At 38.5% G+C, this 19,548-nt stretch overlaps 1 protein-coding gene across 1 annotated transcript in view; it reads left to right on the top strand.

Annotated features, from left to right (window-relative positions):
- Nucleotides 1-2,317: 2,317 nt before the first annotated feature.
- Nucleotides 2,318-19,548, top strand: part of LOC117555106 (zinc finger protein 236-like) — a 72,914-nt gene continuing 55,683 nt past the window's right edge. The window contains 8 exon segments of the mRNA XM_034229836.1: nt 2,318-2,443; nt 4,541-4,677; nt 7,851-8,015; nt 8,104-8,282; nt 9,712-9,842; nt 11,945-12,117; nt 15,758-15,880; nt 16,555-16,728. Coding sequence (XP_034085727.1) covers nt 2,392-2,443; nt 4,541-4,677; nt 7,851-8,015; nt 8,104-8,282; nt 9,712-9,842; nt 11,945-12,117; nt 15,758-15,880; nt 16,555-16,728 — 1,134 coding nt within the window. The 5' untranslated portion in view covers nt 2,318-2,391.

Here is a 19,548-nt window from a genome sequence, read left to right as displayed (position 1 = left end):
GTGTGTCAGTCATCTTCACCAATCAGAAGTGCTGTGCTCCACATGTACCAGTCATTATTAACCAATCAGAAGTGGCCCATGATAGAAGTTGATAGACAGATTGATCCAATCACCTGCCAAGTATTTTTGAAATACTTTTCCAAATGGCTTCCAATGGAGCTTTCCTAGATGGTTTGGTGAAACAAACCATCTGAGTCAGGTTAGTGATGCTCCATCACATGTTTCTATTACAGGGTGAATCTTAAACTGAAGCTGGACTTTAAAGCAACCCAACGGAAGTTTCATCTAAGTTTAGTTCTTTCACTCGTAGCTCGGGCTGTGGGGGTGCTAGAGACGGGAGCACGTTGATACGACCTTCCTAGCCGGAGATATGGCCGCATTTTACAATAAACGTCTGTTGGGTCGCTTAAAAACAAATATCGCAATTAGATTATTTCCCCAAATCGTGCAGCCCTAATATAGAGTGCCTATTTGTGTCAATTGAAAGAATATATTCTCTTGGCTACTGTGTCCATATTACATTATAAACATCCAAGGCAAAAAATGATTTGAATTGAGTCAAGGATCTTATCTCAAACATTACCGAAGTCATCCTGTGTTTCTTTCTGTGTGTGAGCTGCCTGTGTGTCTTTCACTTGGAATGTAAGATCAGTTTCCAACTTTCCACTGAAGGTAGGCCATTCAACACATACCAATTTGCCGGGAGTAATTAACTCATTCAGATTCAGAGAAAATCGGTGTAAATGGTTCAGGAAGTAGAGATGAGTAGCACAATCCTAAACATGGAGGCGTGTGGTGCAGTGGGTAGAGAGCCTTGGTGTTTGGATCAGGGGGTCACAGGTTCAAACCCCACTGCAGTCAGCATGTCGTTGTGTCCCTGGGCAAGATACTTCATCCCAAATGGCTCCTGTGGGGATTGCCCACAGTATTGAGTATGTAAGTCGCTTTGGATAAAAGTGACATGTAATGTAATAATGTAATGGACACCACACCAGCACAGCTCAGCTTGTTGTCATCACCAGGAATATTGGCCCATAAATGACCTGAGCTATTCATAACTCATTGCCTCCCTCTGCTGGTGTTAATGGAGAGTAAAATCCTTTTAAAACGTTCTTCATACCCTCTTGAAAAATCAATATATTGCATAAAATGTATTATATAATATACTGTCTATGTCTCTCCGTTGTGGGTGCAAGACTAACATATAAAATGTATGTATGCATGATATGTTTATGTCTGACTTAAATTAAGGTTTGCAGAAGTTTATAGTCACTTTATGATACAGTATTTCATGATATATTTTTATTATCCTGGTAGGCCTATCTGTTATATCGCATGAATATCTCTAAAGGTACTTTGTGAGTCACTGGCAATCAATACTGAGTTTCATATAGTTTTTTTTATTTTCTATAGTATCCAGAGGATGTTACAACAAATTATCTTGATGCATTTCAGTAGGACTATAGTATGTTTGTAATAATATATAATCTGGTTTATTGAATGTGGGTTTTTTTGTTTTTGTTTGTGTGTGTGTGTGGTCTGGGACAGTGGTAAAATAAGGTGTAAAATAATTAATAAAAAACAATATCCAAACAAACTATGCTATATCATCACTTTTTTAGTTTTCTAATAGTTTGCTAGATTGTTACTTTTGGAATGATCGGTTTGCTGTTTTGTGTTGCTTTTTGCATGTCCACTTTCAAACGTTTACTTTTGTCAGTTTATTTAGTAGGCCTATTGTACCCCTACCAGGCTAGATTTACCAACTGGGTTTCAAAGTCAAATATGCTATCGGTTAATTTCCTGGTTAAACATAAAATGATTTATGAATGTGCACATTATGTTTAATGTATAGTAGATAGAGCAGGTGAATATGCAGCAATCATCTCTGGGGCCTTGTTATTTTAGTTATTAATGTGCTTGAGTTGTGCAGGTTGCTCAACTATTCCCTTTTTAATACCTCAAAACTAAAGACAAAACAATTTATGTGCAGGCCACATAATATTACACTGAAATGTAAAACAATTCTAAATAATGTAGGCTATATGTTCCTATATTAATTTACAATAACTGACAACAACAAACACAAGTTAAAAGTAATACAGCTAAACTGGCTTTGACGGTGTAGGCTTATATTTTAAATATTAACTGTTTGCCTAATAGTTTTTATCATAATTATGAAGTAACCCACTCCCTTATCAGTAAAACTGAAAAATTGTGTTTTTTGTGTGAACCTGAAGATGCATGTACAATGTACCTACCTAACGGTAGATGTCTCCCTACTCCGTGCAGCTGTGTGTCTTCATTGGGTACGATGCTGTCTACAGATGACCGAGTCGCCATTTTGAAAGGCAAACCGTTCACAGCACACCCGCCCTGAGTACTGGAACTATGCCGCGGGGCCGGCCTCGCAAACTGAGAGTTAAAAGCAACGACGAAACAGGTAATAAGTACCAAAATGCAACGAATAAAAAATACAGATAATGGCCTATCCAAATAACCGGCTATTATTTAGATAGGCATCTCTGTATCTTATATAATAACACTTCCATGCAGTGTATATAGTCCCCGGATATAGTATTGCGGGTGGGCTTTGCTTTGTGCGGCGAAGGAGTGATTGAGGCGGAATGATATTAATAAGGTTTCGGTGGCTCTTCTTATTGGCTTCCAGTCTAAATTTGGGTCCGCGAGGGGAAGAACCGCGGTCTCTTTCGTAGTGATAGTAAACGTACAATGTTGTCACTTATTTGTTTAATAGTAATTCGTCGTTAGCATGTTGTTGCTAACTAGCTCGCTCTGCTACTGCTAGCGTCAATGCTAACACGCCAACCTTTTGCCATTGTTATTTTGATAATGTGAAGCGTAGCGAGGCTCTCCTGCTACTGATGGATCCGTGCTGCATGACCAAAACAAGTCGTCATTTTCACGTGAAGACATGAAGTGTCGAAATGTGGTGTCGGAACGCATTCATGTGCTGGCATTTTGGTATTATCTTTAGAAAACTACGATAATATAGCCGAGGTACTGTTTTTGTGACATGTTAGCTGGATAACTTAAATGGTACGCTATTCAAAATCTCCCACAGATATATTTGAGCAACTACAATTCGGCAACTAAAACAAAACATTTGCTTTAAAACAGCGGTTACGTTTGTATTTCATAGTGGGTTAATATCAGTCAGTCACATACTGTAGGAATGCCTACGAGTGTGACAGCCAAGATGGATGTGTGGAATCAAACTGTTGAATATCAACAGGCTAACATGTTCACACGAACAATATTTAATATAAACTTTATTTACGTATCACTGCAAAAGCACGAGCTACGAGAGTGAAACCAAATTATTGAATACATACATTATCTTCTAGTGAGACAACTACAGTGAAACAAACTTAGAGACTAATACATTATTATATAAAGTACTATTTAAGAGTAAGTTAGGGGCTTTGTTGGTCCTAAGTTAGTTTACATTTGAGGGTTATCACTATTTTAATAGTCACATTTAAAATACTAATTAGGCCTATAGGAAAAATTACAGCAGGCCAAATTATAAACTAGTAGGCCTACGTTCATTGTTCTGTAATATGTTATTAATCCTTTATGTACACCCAATGATTGTAATAAACAACATAATATAAGTAAAAGTGATAAAATGAAAACACCTGTTCATGCATTCTTTGGCACTATTTCTTCATAGTTAAACTAGGCCATTCCACTTCTGAAATAGCCTGCCTTTCCCCCACAATGACAAACCATTCTACTATACCAGAACAAACATATTTTGTATATATACATGATATGCAATACATGTAGAAATAAGTATTGCATATCTAATTGAGTATGCCAAAAATACAGTAGCATTTTGCAGAAGTCCGCATGCTGTTCTCGCTAATCTCACCCAAAATCCTTTTCACAGTTGATATAATGAGCAAGAGGGTCATAGTTCAACGAGTGCAATGACTGAGTAGTATGTCCCAATTGTATGCATATACATACTGCATCTAATAGTACATTCAGTACTTTGTAAGGGCAGCTGTAGTACATAGTGGAAATCAAAATAAAATGTTTGCGATTTTCAAAACAGCGTATAGACTAGTACTATTCTTCTTTGGTATGTTCTAATGCTGAACTTTCTTAGTTTTAAAGGGAGTTTATTCACACAGTTATAGCTACCCTACTGTCTACCCATCATATGGGCAACATCTTCCATGAATATTTTTAAGCTTCAATAAAGTTAAAGGCCTATAATGTGCATGCCCCCCCCAAGTTTGATGAATGCTTGTTGAAGAAAGTTAAAGTTATATTGTCCGACACACAGAGGCTTCCATATTAAAATGTGCGGTTACTTTTTGACAACTCCGGGCACCTTTATATAAAAATACAGTCAGGATGAAAGTCTTTGGTTTTAGATTTTTTTTTTACATAAAACTACAAAAATAGTAGAAAATGCATCATATATTTATTCTATATTTGCACAGTAAAGCCTCTTTAACCAAATGAAGATACTTTATTGTTCTCTCTTGTACTCGATATGATGCAGATCCCAGTGGCGCTAAGGCAGATCATTTTGGGGAAGATGGAGAGCTCAAGAACAAGAAGTGTACAATTTGCGCCCAGATCTTTACCACGGAGAGCCAACTTCAGAAGCATCTCCGCGAACATGAAATCAACGATAAGGTACGTTCCGGCACCTGGTTAAGAGACAGTGAACACAGCTATTCAAAACAACATCAGTAGAGTATGTTTTCTCTCTATCATAAGCGTATTCTTACATTATTACACACACATATCTGGCAAGTATAACGAGTTCATTAGAACCATACTTTTGTATTATTGCTGTCAAAAAGCAGTTTCATATTATTGCAGTTTGGTACAGATGATTTGTGTAACAATGACCCAGCTACAGGTTGGAATTGGGCCAAGCAAGTGCCTTACCGTCAAAGCTCGAGGCGTCCTAGATTTTCAGCTCAGATGATTTTTCACAATGTGGAAGCTGCTGGTAGAGGACATTGTTTATTTGAAAAGTTCAGCACAGGTCTACCAATCACATTATTTGGTGGCAGCTGCTTCCAGAGCGTCTGCAATGTGCTATTACCAGCAGCATTGTTAGACATCCTCCTGGATTTCTAAATACAAAACACATCTGGCGTTATTTACTTATCCATATGCGACTTTGCATTAGAGCCCTAGACATGCTCAATTAACAGGGTTTTTGTTAATTCCGAAGATGTAAATGAGCACAGCTTCGGTTGAGCTGATTAAATAAACTGCACGGGAAATAGGGCTTGATGCTGGGCTGTTTAACTGAGCAAAAAAGCACTAAACATCGTCTGCTCCTGAACTTTGAACAGTGGAAACTATTGTCAAGACTCCATTCCGGATGAATGATAAATCAGTCTGTATGAATGGCTGCTTCTGTCATAGGACCATGTTTCTGGAAAAATACCTGAGATAGCTTACAGCAAGAAATTAATAATGTTTAAATCCCTTCTGAATTGTGCCATGAATACGATGTGAAAAGATAATTATGCAACCCAAGAAAGAAAGGGGATACAGTTGAATTCTAAGTCTGCAAATATATTTCACCCAAAAAATGAAATCCTGTATATTAAATCACTTTCTCTCGCTTATAACGATGCATGTGTGTTTCGCACCGGGATGTACTCACACAACAAAAGCGGCTTGCTAGACTATTTTAGCGCAGACTTATAGGGATATTGATCTCTTTTAATAGTCCTGGGAAAACAATGTGAAACGTGCCAAGGCAACTGCCACGTTGGTGTTGACATTGTGCGAGACGAGAGATGTAGAGTGTATTCACAGAAAAACTAAATGGGTGATGACAAACAGCGACTTTCTTGAAAAAGTTGAGTACCGTACTTTGCCTCTGTATATATATTCGATTGGACTTGCTGTGAGCCACTTTGGGGAAATATACATTTTCGTATGACAAGTATACGTACAAAATAATTGTGTTTTAATTCATGTTGAGTAATGCAGATTTCTGAAGTTATATTAGGCCTAATTGATGAGTTTTGATATTGGTCTTGTTACCCCTGAGTGCGCCCTCCTCTTTCCGCTCACCAGCTGCAAAAGCTTTTGCAACACACGTCTTTGCCCTATTCCCCCTTTTAAGATCCATTTACACTCCCTTTCTGTCTCTCTGCCTCTCCCTCTCTTAGCCACTCTCACACACACATTACACACTGAAGTGATGGGTGTGTCCACTCTGTTCTATTAGCAGGAATGTAAGAGTAAGGAAAACTTTGGTCATTTGATCCCCTCTCAACAGTCTCTTGGAGCATTAGCAGGCGATAACGGGACCCTCCGTTACCTGATTTACAGCTGCACCTGTGGTAGTGGTTCGATCTACATTCACTTAAATACGTACTCTCTCCAGGCTGAAGAGCAGCCGCCTGGAGGTCTGCCGCTCTGAGTCAGACTCACTGGTGTCTGTATTGCTCTAGGCCTTCATTGCAGTACTCTGAAATTAAGACAGTCGGCTACTCTAATATCATTTAATATTGGGGCCATTTCTTCCTCCCATCGGATATTCGTTAAAAAAAAATGCTTTTCTCCCTTTGTTGGTCTTTCTGTCACCCCCTCTCGCTAGTAAAAGCACAGAAATACAAAGATTATTTATCCCACCTGTTGTTTTTTGTTTCTAGGGGACAGTTAAGTTGGACGGGGGGAGGAGCATAGGAAGATAGCTTTACTGGTCCAAAATAAATGCAGTTACTTATCCACATACTGTAATTAATAGTGTATATGTCATGTTGAATCTCTTGGTACATGTTTTGGTCTTATCATAGTTGTTTTTTGTCTTTGGTTGTTTTTCCCTTTGTAGTCGTGTTGCATCTCTTTGAAGTTGCTTTGTGTCTTTTTGTGGTCATTCTGTGTCCCTGTAGTCACTCTGAGTGTCTTTGTAGTTGTTTTGTGTTCCTTTATTTGTAATGTTGTGATTAGTTTAGTTTATTTATGTATAGTGTCGTGGACAGTCCCCATCGATGAACTGTCACAAAAACAGTAAATGGTGCAGCTTTAGCCGACATGGCTAATTTCCAGCTGTTGTCCCCGGCCAGATGGTAATAGACACCCTTAAAATTACAATATATCAACAGCATTAGTTATAAGAAAATATATAAAATAAAATAAAACGGAGGAAGGTTGTTAAGCCGCTCTTAATAGTGGTTCCAAATCTCTTTGTAGATTCTTTGAAGCTATGTTTGCATCTCTTGTTAATTGTTTTGGTCTTTTTGAAGCCCATTTTCTTTGCATCATTTGTCTTTACAGATATGATGCGGGCCAGAGAGAGCCTTTATTAATGATACAGTGTTCAAAATGGTATGATATTGCCTTATACTTCCACGGGCTCGGGTGTCAACCACACGTACTTGGCAGCAGATACCGCATATGGGCCGCCAGCTGTAACCACTGAGCATTCTGCTGCCAGTTGTGTGTCTTTTCGTAGTTGTTTTGATCCTCTTTGCATCTCTTTTAAGCTGCGTTCCATCTCTTTGTAGTTGTTTTATGTCTCTTTGAATTGGTCTCTTTATAGTTGTCTTATGTTCCTTTGTGAGTCATTTGGAGTCTCTTTCAGGATTAAACATGCCTATTTGTATACATTTTTTTGAAGGTGAAGGTAAGTAGTACCCCACACAGTTAGACCCCTGGCATGTTCAGTAATTCATCCTTGTGCTCAAGTCAGCGAAGGTTGCACTTTAATTTACAAGGATTCCCGTCTCCACCAAAGAAACAGAATTGCCAACAAAAAGCATGATGCAGAGGGACACATTTGAAATCCTTAACATTCCCTTCCTTTCATTGAACTTTTCCTCTCTCTCTTGCAGCCTCATCGATGTGACCAGTGCCCGCAGACATTCAACGTGGAGTTCAACCTCACACTGCACAGGTCCACGCACACAACCTCTGACTTCACATGCCCCGTTTGCACTAAAAGATTCTCCCGCATCGCCAGCCTCAAGTCTCATATCATGCTGCACGAGAAGGAGGAGGTTAGTGAACTGACCCTTCCAACATAACACCATCTTTGATTTGATTTGAATTCACAACCAGTTACAAAGAAAGAATATATTTTTTCAGAATTTGATCTGTGTGGAGTGCGGAGATGAGTTCATTCTTCAGAGCCAGCTGACCTTGCACTTGGAGGAGCACCGCAAAGAGCTGTCGGGAGTCAAGGTCTACACCTGCAAGAGCTGCGACAAAGAATTCAAAACGTCCGCACACCTCAAGGAGCACATGAAGAGCCACGTCAAGATGAGGTCAGACAGGGCTGCAAGATGCCCATTTAGATCATTAAAGTGTGTCAGGTGGAAAAATGGACTCAAAGGGAAACATGAGTCTAACAGCTATCAAAAGTAACTGTCGGCCTCTTGTTGTAGGCAATTGACCACTCTAATATTGATATTGGGGTGTGTAGCTTCTATACCCACAAACATATCATATTATTTTCCAATTGATATGCCAAATGAATAACAAAGAGGCAGTGTATGTGAGTCACTGAGAAACAGCAGTTAGACCTGCAAGAGACAATCATTCTGCCAATAGAAAATATAAAAACAGCTATCTTGTAGGGGAGAAGATAATATGACAATTATTCATTCCACATTAATTGTTTTTCTGGTAATTTTGGCTGTGAAATATACTCACAAGCTGGAATGAACTTCAATCAAAAAGGATAAATTGATTTGCCATTCAACAGAGTTGGATTTTTTCTATTTTCATTGATTTCGCTAAGTGGAGGGCCACAGTCTTCAGTGCCGTGTGCAAACTCACTATAGAGTATTAATATTTGAAGGTTGACATTAGAACTAATGTACAGAAAGATCCGAGAAACAACAGCAGAAATAACACAGTTTGGGAGGATGTCTCTGGTGTATACAATGTAACCATTGTACTGCAATCCTGCAATACAGTACCTCTATTATGTGCAATGTAAAAGTTAAAATACATTGTGTAAGGAAGAATACTGAAAATATTATAAAAACACTGTGTCGAGGGAGAAATAACTATGTTTTTCTTGCTCTTTCATAACTTATGTTTTTATTTTAATGTTATTAATATTGATAATAATTTTAGTAATAAAACAAGGATGAATAGCCAAAACAATTATAAAACCAAAAGACAGTAGATGATAACCAACAAACTCAACTATAAAAGAGACTATTCAAAAAACGACAGGAATAGAGTATTATTAATTTAAAAAAAAAAATGAAATTCAATACAAAGAAATTGTGAAACTATCATCAGAATCAGGTTTATTGCCAAGTAGATTTACACATACAAGGAACATGCTAGAGTGTATGGTGGTACTTACACAAACATTGTATAAGGAAACAAGTTGTAAGAGCAGAAATATAACTATTATAAAAAGAAAATATAAAAAGAAAAAAGTAATATTTCTTCTACTTAATATTAAAAGAATAAAGATAATTATTCACCCGGAATATAAATATACAAAAAGCTATAAAAAAGTACAATGGAAATGTGAAAAACACAGTATATAACATGTTCAATGTTATCCAAAAATGTGCAGATATTCAGAGTGATACGCAGGGCTCACAATATTTAAATGAACAAAATCTTCTCACATGATGTGCAATTCATAGTGTCTATGTGGTGTGTATGTGACCATCTGTACTTGTATGTAAAACCAACTTGACTTCTGTTGTGTGTTTCCTCTTTCCACAGGCCGCTCAGCTGTAGTTCCAGAAACTACAAGAAGAACATCGACCGCAGCGCCTTCCAGAACAGCTGCCATCACTGCGGAAAAGCCTTCAAAAAACCCAGTCAGCTGGTTAGGCACGTACGAATACACACAGGTGAGTGAGGAGCTCAGAGAGGGGGTGACACCTTTTGGTAATGTAGGGGCACAAACAGAAGAGTTGGGGGTTCTGCTTCTCAAAAATGTAATTGATGTAATTATTAAGTATTATATAACTAGAGTCTCACATTTGTCTTTCTGAAATGGACTTACTCTGATTACATGTTCCTCGATTAGCTGTCTACATAACAAAGCACCTCTTACTTCACCCTCCCTTTCTTTCCTTTTTTTTGTTTAATACCTTTAATATTGATCAGTGCACATGAAAAGAGCAGATACCCGTTTAACGTTAAGTATCATAATAATTAAATTATATCTATAATTAAGATATAGAAAGAAAAGAACAATATAATGAAGTACTGTGCATCTGAATCGATCCAAAGAGCAACAAGCCATACTTTCTGCATTTCAAAGGCGTAATCAATCATACTCATCAAAGTTCAAAACAAAACAAAGCTAGATGGAAAAAAAGGTCTAATCAAGAAGATAAGAATTGAAATGTTCTCTAGCTTTAGAAAGGACATTTAAGCAGTGATCCACCGAGTGAATACATAATTATGGTTGTACTCTACTGGAAATCAAAATGAGGCAATATATAGACATTTATAGTTAGTCAGAATAAGTTTGTCATAGTATGAAAGCAGACATCATTATCTAACAATCATGCTTCTATTGGCTAGCACTACATCTCAAAGTGGTTGACCAATCACAACAGAGCCGGCCAGCTAACCAATCAGAGCAGACTGGGCTCTGGTTTCAGACAGAGGGTGAAAAAAGGTGCTGCAGTATGAGAAAAATGAAAAAGAGCTTTTTGAACATTAAAGCATGTAAACATGTCACAATAGACGTAAACTAACACAAATATGAAGATGGAAATGAGTAGGACCACTTTAAACAGTCCGTTCAAATGGCCCAGAGGCTGTGGGAATTTTGTGAAGAGCAGCATCTCACCAGTTATCCTCCTGGTTCAAACTCAGTTCACACTCCCAGGCAAATCCTTCATTTCTGAGGGATGTAGTACGCCCCCCACTCAGCTCTACCCAGAGTATGGGTAAAACAATTCTGTATTAATAAAACTAATATTCCAGTGTGGGTGAGCGCTTGTTCTGGTAAGCCTTCTGGGTTCAGGTTATATAGCCCGAAACTTCCACCCACATGTTGTTTACACATCATCCACTTGTTAATTTGTTTGGTAGCCTGGCTGGCTGCATGACTAATGACGGATGGAGTTTATTCCTCTGTGCTGCAAATCTCAAACAGCCCTCAAGCTGATGAGGTTAAGAGGCGCTTTGGGACACACACGCACGCACGCACGCACGATGCCTCATTCACTCACTCTCTCTGACGCACTCACCCATCAGTGAATAAGACTCGTCTTTATTTAGGCTAAATCCATGAATACAACATTTAGATTGATTTGATAAGTAAAAGTATTAAAGATGTCATGTGGGTGTCGTAAGGGTCTGGCGATATGGAGTATTTGAAATATCTCAATTTGTTAGACCAATTGTAGGGATGACTATTAGAACTTTGATAAAATATATAAACACACATAATGATAATTAAAACATCACATGACTTCATTGTAATGCAGCCTTAAAAAACACGTATGCCATATAAGTATATAACTGTATCTAAAATGTATTAAGATATCTAGTATCATAAAACAATGTCGATAACATAGAGATATATTGCCCTAGGTTTCATGTGTAATCATTTTACTATTTATATTACATTGCTAAAAATACAACCACTATGAAACTGCAATAGAACAAAATGATTTAATTCTGATATGTGTAAAATATAATATTTACAGTAAGTTATTGTCTATTTATTCAGTTTAAATAATGAAGAAAAGGTTTTAGTTTTTTTAATCAAAAAGAGTCACAATTACTTACTGGTCTAATGCTGTAACCTGCTTTAAAACCTGCTTTAAAACCTGCTTTAATGAATATGAGTAGAGTTAGATAATGATGGGTTTTAGTTGCCATCCATAGTCTTTACTATTTACCTTTTTTCCAAGTCATTCATATTGATTCCGGAAAATACCTTAGTAAAATGATCACAGGTCTTTGCCCTGACTTTACCCTTTCCTTTCAGGTGAGAGACCCTATAAGTGCTCACATTGCGGGAAGGCTTTCAACCAGAAGGTGGTGCTGCAGACTCACATGGTGCGGCACACCGGAGAGAAACCTCACCTCTGCATGTTCTGCCCAGCCTCCTTCTCCCAGAAAGGAAACCTGCACTCCCACGTCCAGAGAGTTCACTCCGAGGTAAGAGCACAGAGAAACACTCACACCGCAGACACTGTATAGGGAGATATCTCTGTGTAATGAGACACCCTATTTAATGAGCATGTACTCAAATAAACTACAAAACAGTGCTTTTATTTTATTTTAAGAGTGTAAAAGAGTTTTCCTATTCAAATTAAGCCGTGACAACAATAATGTACAAAAAAGACACAGGAAATTGGTGCAACCGTACAAACAATATTCACACATTCTTATCATTTCCGCACTTAAAAAGCAAACAAACTGACTGAATAAAAATACTCTCGCACCTCAATGTTATGAGCAGTCATGCTTATGAGAACTTATTGGAAGGCTGGTTTGCCCCATCCACCTGGAAACAATGTGTGTTGATAGATATTCATGTTCTCTTATGGGTTCGCTTCCTCTTATTTTACGAATGAAATTACAACTAATTGAAACATGGAATTTTATTTGTATTCTCCTCAACTTCTCACATCATTGTGTATTCCATACTAAAAGCCCATGATGGGGCCAGTTGATTAAATTACTTCTGGAAAGCCAAACAGCAGAGCCATTTGAATAATGCATCTAATTTTGACAAGTGTCCTTCAGCTTTCTGTTCCAGATAGAGTTAGTCCTCATGGTTTGACTGACTTTATGAATACATTATGGTCACGCATTATTCACAACAGATTTCATGAGCAGATGTGTACTCGGTAGCCAGGGGAGTAAAATGAACTTGTTTCCAATGTAATGAAGGGTTTTAGGTGTCTGTAGGCGTGTTGAGACAGCAATACTGTCTGCTCAAGAATTACACAAATGAGCTCCAGAATAAAAATCTAAAAACACCTCAAATGATTTCATGTGCTTTCAGTTATTTGAAATTCAACGATGACTCCTGTATATCTAAAAGTATTGTAACAGTTTTGGATTATTGCCTAAAATATGACTTTAGGCAAACATACATTTTATATACTTATACATTTTTTAAAGCAAGTTAATCTTCACAGGTGAACAGCACTTTCATGCTTTTTGTATTTTATTTTTGCAGAACACAACTTGAATCACTTAAGCTTGTGTTCACCAAAGAACGTTTTTAAATTTACCATCACCCATTCAAAAAGCCCATTAACTTAAATATACTATACATTCTGCCTTTGACTTTCTTTGAAAGAAAATATATTTCACCACTTTTTTAACACCCACAAATATCAATATCCGTCAACCACCAAATATGTTTCAAACTCACTCGCACAATCAAGGACATCAGAACCTTATACAAAAATCTTCTTCCTATTTATGATTTCCATCATTTCCCCCTCTCATATTTTTAGTTTAAAAAGGTTTCTAACTAAATTAAATTACCAGGAAGTATCTAAGTGCAAAGGACATATGCTTCAGTGCTCTTATCTTTCCTAGCATATGATACACTGGACAATCCTTTAAAGGAATGAATGCCATCGCTAAACTCCATGGCTGCGGTCAAATTTTCCAAAACAATTCTGGCCCTATGTCTTTCCCTCACCACTTTTCATTTAGCTCTTATCATTCATCCACTTAGGTTCTTCTGGCTCACCTCGCTCCGTTAGGAACCTGCCTAAGCAGAAAAAGCAAAAATAAACGACAGGACATTGTCTGAGCATAATTGGATTCTCTTCACACTGTAGTGGTCTTTTCCTAATGACATATTCAAAAGAAAAACTGGTTAGAAAAAGACATGTGATTGATTTGTTTTACTAGTGGACCGTAGCCATCATTTCTGTCTTGAACTTTTTGTTACGATTACCCCTTCAGTAAAAACACACGTCTTTGCCCCACAAGAAATGACCTTCTGTTCATCCCACACGCTTTCCCATACACACTCATTCTTTACCCTGTTGCCACATACATGTACCATCCTGATGGTGATTACTGGAGTTTCTTGATATGCCCAGACACCCTCACAAACTTGAAAGGCATCCTTTCCTATTTCAGCCACCTTTCCCTTACTTCCTCTTCTGCCTACTGACATCTTCCACTCACCAGTGGTTAGCCTCTCACGGAAAAGCAATCACCATAAATCGTGATTTCTTTTAGGCTCCGCACTCAACAGTCTCACTTGCTCGTATGGATTTCTCTCTGCTCCTACAGTTCTAATCAGTTTTTCAAGTAGCGTCACTTAAAACGTTGTTTTCCACCCACTTGCTGGCTTTTCAATCTTTTATGTCAGTGGTTCAATTGTCAAGTTAATTCCCCCTCTATAAGATCAGCATGTTACTCATCTCTGCTTAATTTCTAGGATTCTGTGATCATTTTAAAATGTACTCCAAATAACTAGAAAAATTAGCCAAACTTGATCATATTATCCCTGCACCTGATCTTGATATTTGCATCCCCCAAAGACAACAAACTCCACACTTTCTAAATTAAAAGTCAACACAACCTTCTTCCCATTTCGGATTCTGAATCAAATATCCACATAATCATTAAATACATCAAACAGAAAGCAAAATATTGCTAATGTCAAGAAACAGAGTAACATTCAGTGGCTGGAGCACTGTACACTACTGGAACTTAATACTTAGATTGGAGTTGGAGAATGATTGTTGGAGCCAATTAGCGCTCTGGGTTTAAAAGTAGGAACCAATGTTTAATCACTCGGGTTCCACCGGATGGCCAAAACGTTTTTGAAATGTCATTTTGTTTGGTGACGGAAGCTGATTCAAGTTTAATGGTAAAAAAAAGTGGAAAATAAATGGACTAAAGGTTCAACTAGAAAAAATGCTACCTGACTTTTATTCACCAGACGAGCTAAAGTGTATGTCCATTACGTCATCAAAGCAGCACCTCAGTGGCTTAAAGCATTGGCTTAGCTTCTACAATAATTCGTTTTGAACCCCCGATTATCAAAATATTATTGTACTTGAGATTGAAAAAAAAAAATACAACTCTACATGGCATTTATAAGGGCATGCCTGCTTTGCATTATCCACTTTGTGCTGTAATAAATCAGGAGCTATGAGGTAGTGACATTCACAAGAGAACACTTTCTTACTCCTACATATGTTATTATAGATCATAGTAAAAGACCCCCTAATGGGTGCAAGTACTCTAGATGTATACCTATGAAGGGCACACACAACAGCAGCATCATGCTTATGACTTATTGAAGTCAGACATACCAGTCGTATTGGATTATTGTTAAACAGAATACAAGGGAAAAGGCAATATACCCTCAAAACCTTTATTTCTTTAAAAATGTATTCAAATATATAAACAATAAATAAGCAGCTTGTATCATTACACAACAAACAAAAGTAAAGAACACCAAATGCAGTATCTTTCCATCTTCATTCTGAAATTATAATTTAAACTCATCACCGTGTGAAATGGTGCTCCGTAATCTTTATATATTATTTCCGAGGTTTGGCAAGCAAATAAATGATTCTAGAGTTCTAGCAGCTGAAATCAGCATCCCCGTCAAATTACATTAACAGATGAACACCTCTTACTCAATTCCCCCGGTACTGTGACAGGCGGGGATAATATCAGCATACATTTAATTGTGAAATGGAATACTTTCAGTGACTAGGTTGAGTCACTTTAGGGGAGCTTTAGCAGCAAAATAGCCTACTCAGCAGCCAGGGGTAATGTATTTGATGTGTTTTATATTCTCTTACAGACTAAAGGTGTACCGCTGTTCCCATGCATGGACTGCAGCTGTGTGTTCAAGAAGCTGGGCAGTCTGAATGCCCACATCAGCAAGATGCACATCTCTGTGATTGAGGTTCCCTCAGGCACTCCAGTAAGACACTGAATGAGCCCTGCTTTACTTTAGTATATTCAAGTTAATGTTAATTATTTTGACCCTGGTGAATAAGGTTAATACATTTAATACAGGTACACTTTAGACAGGTCCAGTTGAAAACTGAATCGAAAACCAGAATCAGGGTATTTGCCAAGTAGGTGTAACCATACAAGGAATGTTCTTGGTGTATAATGGTTATGTAATAATTAATAAAAGAACAGTGCAAGACTCTTTATATACACATAGCCGCATTTTGATTTATTTAATTGTCCTTGCTGCAAGATTAATGAAAGTATCAATGATTCAGACTGGTGTAGACACTACATTACATGTCATTTGTTCGACGCTTTTATCCAAAGCGACTTACATACATTCAGTACTGTGGACAATCCCTACAGGAGCAATTTGGTGTGAAGTGTCTTGCCCAGGGACACAACTACATGCTGACTGCAGTGGGACTCGAACTTGCTACCCCCTGTTTCGAAGTCCAGCACTCTATCCACTAATTACCTCATTCTTCAATAACGTCCTCTGATTTGTTCATTCATACTGCAGAGAGACCCTTCTAAATACTATTCAGCTCTACAATTTCGACCTGTCCTGATCTTGTGAAAAGCTCTATGTCTTTTTGCCCAAACCTTACTCTGTTCCTCTCCTCCTCCCCCCCTCAGGAGACAGAGAGCACAGGTCAGGGTCCCGGGGGGTCAGAGGCCGGCGAGGGGGTGACAGATGTCATCCAGCAGCTCCTGGAGCTGTCTGAGCAGGTCAGCGGGGACGCAGCGCAGCCCCAGCCTTCGGAGCCAGCTATCGCCATGGAAACTGCCATTAACCAGGACATCCTGCAGGTGAGCAAAGCACATTCAACCACACTACATCAATTGGGGTACAAAAAGTAATCAGGTCTTAAAGCTGACATACAAAACTAAAACATAACACAAAACTAAATAGATATCAAGATCGTACTTCTCATCTTCATACTTGGGTGTAATGATAGACTGTCTGCTATCCAAAGACAATTGAATATATCTGCAAAAATACAAACAAATACTTTATTTCCTTAACCACTTTTAAGGCGAGTAGACAAATTATTTTTGTTTTTAACATCTATGATTCCGATTACTCTACAGTATTACAATAATGCATGTTACAAGTGTTTGTCCACCGCTTTTAAATCAAAACTGCTCCACCGAATGAAAATCTCCTCAAAAATTTAAATCAATCAACTATAATTTCATATTGAGAAGAGCCAAAAACATTTTCTTGAACTATGTCCCTAACAGCTAATATACATTTTTGCCAATAAATCGGCGATCCAAGGACCCCAGATTTAATTAACTTAGACTTAGGAAGTCTCTATTGTACCAGTCCATAATACAATTAAATTGGAATTAGGACAAGAATCCTAGGATCCTGAGATTCTGACTTTTTTTCTATAAACTCTGACTTAAGTCTCAGAATTCTGTCTTTAATCTAAGAATAAAACAAATAAATAATAACTTTTGGTAAGATAAAAAAAATGTGGCACTCATCTTCTCCCATATAATTATTATCTAGCAGTGGTTCTCAAACTTTTTTCAATCATGTACCCCCTTTGAAAAAAAAAAGTACCCCCTTATCAGCGCAAAAACAATTTGTTAAGGAAAAAAAGCCTATATAAAGAGGTACAGCGCTGCACCATCAGTGTCTGATTTATTAAAACAACAACATGAGAAACACTTAAATGCTACATTTCAAATGTTTACAATCCATCACTAAATTCATGGCAAACCAATTTTAACATCATGCAATAACACTAAGACGACATTAGTTGCATCGAACTGATCTTTTTAATAAGTTGTACTTACAATGTAGTGAAACATGGGCTTGTGCTTCACTGAGGACCTTTGTCATTCTGACAGGGAGGCCACTGCAGTTATTACACTCTGCGTTTTGAAATGTGTAACTCTGTCAATATAAAACCCACACTGCTCAAACTTCGTTACTTTTCCTAAAATTGGTATATTTATTTATTTTGGGGCGTGGGGAATGAAGAGAAACATATATATGATCATTTTATGAGCATGGGATTTTGACCCCTCATATAAACATATGCATAATGCTGCGCTATACTTTGCGGCCACACGCCGTTGTCAAGCAACGCTTATTGTTTATGTCCTTTTGAAAAGCAGGCAGTCATATAATTAACTAGAACTAGCTAGATCTGATAGATTTGGACATAGACGCGAGTGAAGTATAACCGGACGCTAGAGAGAGATCAGAGCAGCTGCTGCTGACGGAGAACACGCAGCTCTGCATTATCACTGCTCCGCCGCTGTGACGGACCTTTGAGCCGAGCAAAATACACTTAGAGTTAGACCTAACACACTTAGCTAGTTTATCTACTCTGGAACTAGCTAAACTAGTTATCCATATACACTGAACAAAAATATAAATGCAACACTTTTATTTTTGCTTCCATTTTTCATGAGATGAACTCAAAGATCTAAAACATTTTCTATATACACAAAATAACCATTTCTCTCAAATATTGTTCACAAATTTGAAAAAATCTGTGATAGTGAGCCGAGATAATCCATCCCACCTGGAATATCAAGATGCTGATTAGACAGCATGATTATTGCACAGATGTGCCTTAGGCTGGCCACAATAAAAGGCCACAATGCCACAGATGTCGCAAGTTTTGAGGGAGCGTGCAATTGGTATGCTGACAGCAGGAATGTCCACCAGAGCTGTTGCCCGTGAATTGAATGTTCATTTCTCTACCATAAGCCGTCTCCAAAGGCGTTTCAGAGAATTTGGCAGTACATCCAACCGGCCTCACAACCGCAGACCACGTGTAACCACACCAGCCCAGGACCTCCACATCCAGCATGTTCACCTCTAAGATCGTCTGAGACCAGCCACTCGGACAGCTGCTGCAACAATCGGTTTGCATAACCAAAGAATTTCTGCACAAACTGTCAGAAACCGTCTCAGGGAAGCTCATCTGCATGCTCGTCGTCCTCATCGGGGTCTCGACCTGACTCCGGTTCGTCGTCGTAAGCGACTTGAGTGGGCAAATGCTCACATTCGATGGCGTCTGGCACGTTGGAGAGCTGTTCTCTTCACGGATGAATCCCGGTTTTCACTGTTCAGGGCAGATGGCAGACAGCGTGTGTGGCGTCGTGGGGGTGAGCGGTTTTCTGATGTCAATGTTGTGAATCGAGTGGCCCATGGTAGTGGTGGGGTTATGGTATGGGCAGGCGTATGTTATGGACGACGAACACGGGTGCATTTTATTGATGGCATTGTGAATGCACAGAGATACCGTGACGAGATCCTGAGGCCCATTGTTGTGCCATTCATCCACGACCATCACCTCATGTTGCAGCATGATAATGCACGGCCCCATGTTGCAAGGATCTGTACACAATTCCTGGAGGCTGAAAACATCCCAGTTCTTGCATGGCCAGCATACTCACCGGACATGTCACCCATTGAGCATGTTTGGGATGCTCTGGATCGGCGTATACGACAGCGTGTTCCAGTTCCTGCCAATATCCAGCAACTTCACACAGCCATTGAAGAGGAGTGGACCAACATTCCACAGGCCACAATCAACAACCTCATCAACTCTATGTGAAGGAGATCTGTTGCACTGCGTGAGGCAAATGGTGGTCACACCA

This window comes from Gymnodraco acuticeps, unplaced genomic scaffold, assembly GCF_902827175.1.
Source record: "Gymnodraco acuticeps unplaced genomic scaffold, fGymAcu1.1, whole genome shotgun sequence".
Classification (NCBI taxonomy): Eukaryota; Metazoa; Chordata; class Actinopteri; order Perciformes; family Bathydraconidae; genus Gymnodraco; species Gymnodraco acuticeps.
Note: the sequence above shows the minus strand (reverse complement) of the source record. Positions and strands in the feature narration are given on the sequence as shown.